We start from the raw sequence: 5,158 nt of genomic DNA on the forward strand, positions 1-5,158 counted from the left end.
TCAATACATTTGAGTAGGACTCTCCTGCCTTGACAAGTCTTGCATCATAGGACAATCAGGAACGAGTGGGAAACGAGTAAGGGGCGAGGGGTCTATCAGACACTAGCTGGCTTTACTTTAGCTTTCGCACAAACTTTCTTGCTAGGGTGAAATTGCTACAGGAGCTATTGGATGAAGATAAGGTGGTATATTTCAGAGTTATAGACCACTTCATTCCAGGACCCTGCCACTGACAGTGAAGCAGACAAATGCCGTATGTTCGTACCCAGGTGTGCACAGTCTTCCCATCAAACACAGGTAATTCTTTTTAAATGAGTGGGTCTTTTATTTGTGTATTTATAATTTCACTATTGATCACAACAGCCCCTCCAGCAGTAAGACTTATGCTGTAAAGTTTTAGGAGTAATTTTAAATTTGTGGGAAGGAGATATCTGTAGAAATACTCTTCAGAACCATCCCATCTCAACAGATTTGCCAAAGGAGGAAAGACAGAATGAGCCAGAGCTGAGTGGCTGGTCTACTTCCCTGCCTATACATACACTGTCCAAAAATCACTTAGCAGGAATTTGCTAGAAGAACTACAGATGTAAAATATTGTTCTTTGCTATCTAGAAAAAAAAAATATTTTTCTGAAAATGTTGTAAGAAAAAAAGAAATCTTTCTTTTTAGGAAATCAACTGTGTATTACTAAGAGGATAGTCTATTCTCTAGATATCTTTCATTTGACTTTGAAAAGTTAAAGATAAAGCTCCCTGACAAAAATAAAGTTCTTAAATATCCTACATGTGGTTCTATAAAGAGTCTATATCTGTATGTATATTATCTTATGAGTAACAATGGTTAATCAAAACAAGTCAGATTCTACCTTTTCACAGAATATTAGCAAGCTTTGTATTTTAAGTTATATTGTTTAAAATAAATAAAAAACAAACCAACCCCATTTTACTAAAATAATTCAAAACATAACTAGTGCAATCTCAAATCATGCTTCTTAAAACAGATAAAGCCATTAGTACATACATAATATATCAAGAATCACTTTGGTTCAGTACCAACTTCATTCAGTTACCTTGTGATGCAATTACTGATAGTATTTTCTTATAAAATACTAGTTTGCACACAGATTTTGCATTTAAACACAATTACTATTCTGCTCAGTTACAGGAAAAAATAAGGGAGTATTTAATAAAAGTTTAAATTTCCATTCTGCCTCTGCTTTACTCATACTTTATATTTTGAGGTCACTGTCAAAGAAAAGCATAAGTCTTAACATTTAATGACACCACTCTCGCAATGTACATATCTCAACTCTTTAACACAGCAAGTTACTTGCAATGGGAAATCTGCTTTTCTCAGTAAACCAATACAAGTGCTAAATTTTATTGCTTAGTCACAAGGCAAACAAAAGAAAATATATCAGAAACAAGTCATATAAGCCTCTTTTCTGTTCAGTAACCCATATATATTAATTGTTCTTCTCCCAGGATGCAAGCTGAAGTCAAGTTATCAACCAGAGTGTTAAAACAACTAAACAGACTCAGATTTTCCCCAAAACCGAAGAAAACATTTTTCTTCCACATTTTTTTTAATTTGAAGATGGTGGCAAGGGTAGAAGAATCAGAGTATTAAATACTAAGCAGTAATGTTAAAAATGTCTTTTGTTTACTCAAATAGGCACACAGAGAATATTTTAAATATAACTTAATTCCAGTGTTAATTGAAATGAAAGCTATTTTGTGCCAGAATTAGTAGAATGATTTTACAGTGAGGTCAAATAGACTGAAGTGAAGATGTTTTGAACAAACAGCAAAAGATTTCTGTTGTGCTTTGAAAGAAATGGCTAATAAAAAGGTCTCCAAACTTACTGATTTTTTGTTTTCCTTTTTTTCTTTTACGGTAGCTTTATTCAGTAGAGAGTGGCAAGTTGCCTACAGAACAGAGATGAGCACAAACAAGTCACAGCACCAACTACATACAGCAACAAAAAACCAATGTTGACTTGTACATAAATTACACAGTAAAATGTAACAAACATAACCAACAGAAAATGAAATATATAAACTAAAGACTGATGATGGAGTTTTTATTCCACAATTTTATTACATCTTATTTACAAAGCACTAAATACAAAACAAGCAAATGTTGCGTTTCAATCATTTCTACTATTTCTGGCTAGATTAAAAGTCAAACCACATTAATGTGCTCATGATATACAATATTGGGCATTAAATGGTATATTCAGCTTTCAAATTTATTTCACCATCCCCAAATAATTTTAATAGTAAAAATAGTAAAGTGTTATACCTTTGAAATACATATTACTTTTAAAATAAATTTAGAGTTTTAAATCTTCCCAATGTTTCTCTGTGTGTCCTTCAATTTAGTTAGATCTGTGAATCATCATGGTTATTACTACTTTAATAGCTAAACACTGCCATAAAACACTCTGTGGAAAGAGGAAGAAAAAAGCCAGCGGGTCTACATTAATTTATTATAGATTTACAAATCAAGATATCTGACTTGATTGTGCTTATTTCTGCATTTCATTTAAAGGCAATGGGACCCACCAAGAAGCATCACATTCTCTCATATTTCCCATCAGGATTTGAGCAAAGCTATAGTACATCAGCCTTGTGTGCTGCTCCCCTGTACAGAGGTACATTTTGGTCTTGGAGCTCAATCCTACATCCTTCATATTAGCTGTAACAGTAAATTAGCATCCCTGAGAAGCCCTACAGCAAGCAACGCCTGGAGCTGTATCAATAGAAAGCTAGCAATATTTAGCAGTTTGAGAGCAAGCATGCACCAACAGTTCAAATCATCTTTACAGTATCACACAAACTGGAACTGGAAGAGAATTTCTACAACTTAAGAACGTGACAGAGTAAAAAGCAAAACCAAACCAAAACAACACAACAGTAAAAGCTATTCTGCTAACCAAGCTAAAATTAAATAGTTCAAATTTGTGCAGGACTTATTAATATTTAAACCAATGGTGCCTCTGCCAAATTTCTGACTTTGTGTAATTTCTACAGTTATCTTCTGAAGCAGGCATATACACACTCTATGCATCAGGCTATTGCATTTAAAGCAAGTAAAATTTTCATATCTCTTTATTAAGAAAAATCACGTGTTTGTGTGTTTTTTATTAAATAGCCAGCAAAAATTCTTTGTACGAGTTACTTTGATCAGGCCTGTTCGTGACCACATAACACTCCTGAACATACATTACCTGAAAATGAGCAAGGGTGAATCTGTCACGATAACTAGTTATTTGATGTTTCCAGCTGAAAACACTTACTAGGGCTCTCTGTTCTGGTAACAGAAACGCCAGCCAGCATAGACCCCAACATCCAACTAAATACACCGTTTCCATAATGTTGCTACATTGATTAAAATTAGCTACAAATCATTTACAGAACACACCTGACGAGTACTTTTTGCACACACATTTACTTTAAAACTCTAAGCATAAAAAGACACTGCAAAATTCAGTCTCATTTACTATTACACTATTGCTTGGGATGAAACACATTCACCTTCCAAAAAAATGAAGTTACCTTATAAAAATGACCTATTTGGTTCTTATGATAAAAACGGGTTAATACCCCCAAAAATTCAGATTTTAACTGTACTTTCTTTCAGATAAAGGCCAGACTCTTCAGAACTCTCTGGAATTTGAAAGTACAGAATGAATTATTGTACTATTTGTGATGAACAAACATTTGTATGCAAAAATACGTGTTACTAGAAACAGTTAAAATAGTAAACATTGAAGCTGAGTATCAGTTAATACCACTTGTATATTTGCCAGTAAATCATCTCTTTCAGGAACAAGTTACCCTTGTTACCAAAAAAATGTAAAGTCAAGAATAAAGCCAATAGACTTGATATGCTTTCATAGAAGAATCTCTGGCACTGCCCGCTGGTGAGTACATTTAAGTAATTCCATTTCACGTAAGAATTAAAAATGGTTTGCATAGAAATAATTTCTAGCAATGTATCACTGAAATGGAAATGAATCTGATACATCCTCGTAACAGCATATAAAAGCAATTCTAGGAAGAGATGTGGGACAATGTAACGCCAAGTAACAGGAGCAGCAATCAAGGCTGCGTGTGACATTTTCAGTAACACTCAACATCTCTGAGACTGTGGCAGAACACGTGAACCGGGAGGAAACCAACTTGCCCCCTCCCATTTCCCAATTTAAAAAACCAACCAAAAAAAAAAACCAAACAAACCACCGCCCGCCAGCCTGAATACAACCACTGTCGGCAAGAGAAACTGATGACTCTAGAAGCCATTTATACACGTGGTTATAGAAGAAATAAAGGCACATCATTTGCGTGCCTAATTCATTCCAACAGCTCACAATAACAACCCAAGATCCACAACAGTCACAACATACAATTCACTGTTTCTCACTTCCATGTTTTGAGAATTGCAGTAGTTGCACTTACTAATACAGCATTCACTGTAAAAACAGGACTAGACTACACTGCGTAGAATTTATTACTCATAATTGGTTCGCACAGCTCAGAAAAAGCTATTTTCCTTGCTTTACTTTAGACCTGAGATACAGACTCCATGGTTGAAAGGCCAAAAATAGCTCGTCCAGACCACTTAACTGAGACTACAGCTCAAATATTCTGCCAGGCACAGCTCTTCTGTGACAGTCCTCCAACAGGACTGGAAATTGTATTTCCTACGAGCCTTGAGGGCAGCAGGAGTATCCCCCACTGGAATTTTTAGCAGCAGCTAAATCCACCAGAAACACACAAAGAGCAAGAGAGAGACCTATAAGCATTCTGGGCTCAGCAACCTGCTGCTGAGCTGCTATAGAGAGCAGCAGAAACGGGACAGAGCAGAGGAATCGGGGATGGAGGCCGGGGAATGCAGGTATGGGAGGCGGCCAGGAGGGTACCACTATAGAACTTACTCTACAGAAGACAGTGCACCACTCAGGAAGGTTTCTTCTCTTTAAGCATCATTTATAAATGATACCAGAAACAAGCAAGAAGAGGGTGGTCCCAGCTTGGTAACTTCCCAAGGTTTGTGTGACAGCACTAAAGTTTTAGCCACAAATAGAAGTCAGTCTCTGTAATTTGCCTCATTAAAAGAACTCTGTAAATACATTTATCTGTCTCTTCCATGT

The 5,158-nt window shown here is 35.8% G+C and overlaps 1 protein-coding gene across 1 annotated transcript in view; it reads right to left on the reverse strand.

Annotated features, from left to right (window-relative positions):
- Nucleotides 1-5,158, reverse strand: part of NF1 (neurofibromin 1) — a 111,026-nt gene that overhangs the window by 55,476 nt on the left and 50,392 nt on the right. The window contains exon 31 of the mRNA XM_009318826.1: nucleotides 1,866-1,928. Within this exon, the coding sequence (XP_009317101.1) occupies nucleotides 1,866-1,928 (63 nt within the window). The remainder of the gene's footprint in view (nucleotides 1-1,865; nucleotides 1,929-5,158) is intronic.

This window comes from Pygoscelis adeliae, unplaced genomic scaffold, assembly GCF_000699105.1.
Source record: "Pygoscelis adeliae isolate BGI_AS28 unplaced genomic scaffold, ASM69910v1 Scaffold392, whole genome shotgun sequence".
NCBI lineage: Eukaryota > Metazoa > Chordata > Aves > Sphenisciformes > Spheniscidae > Pygoscelis > Pygoscelis adeliae.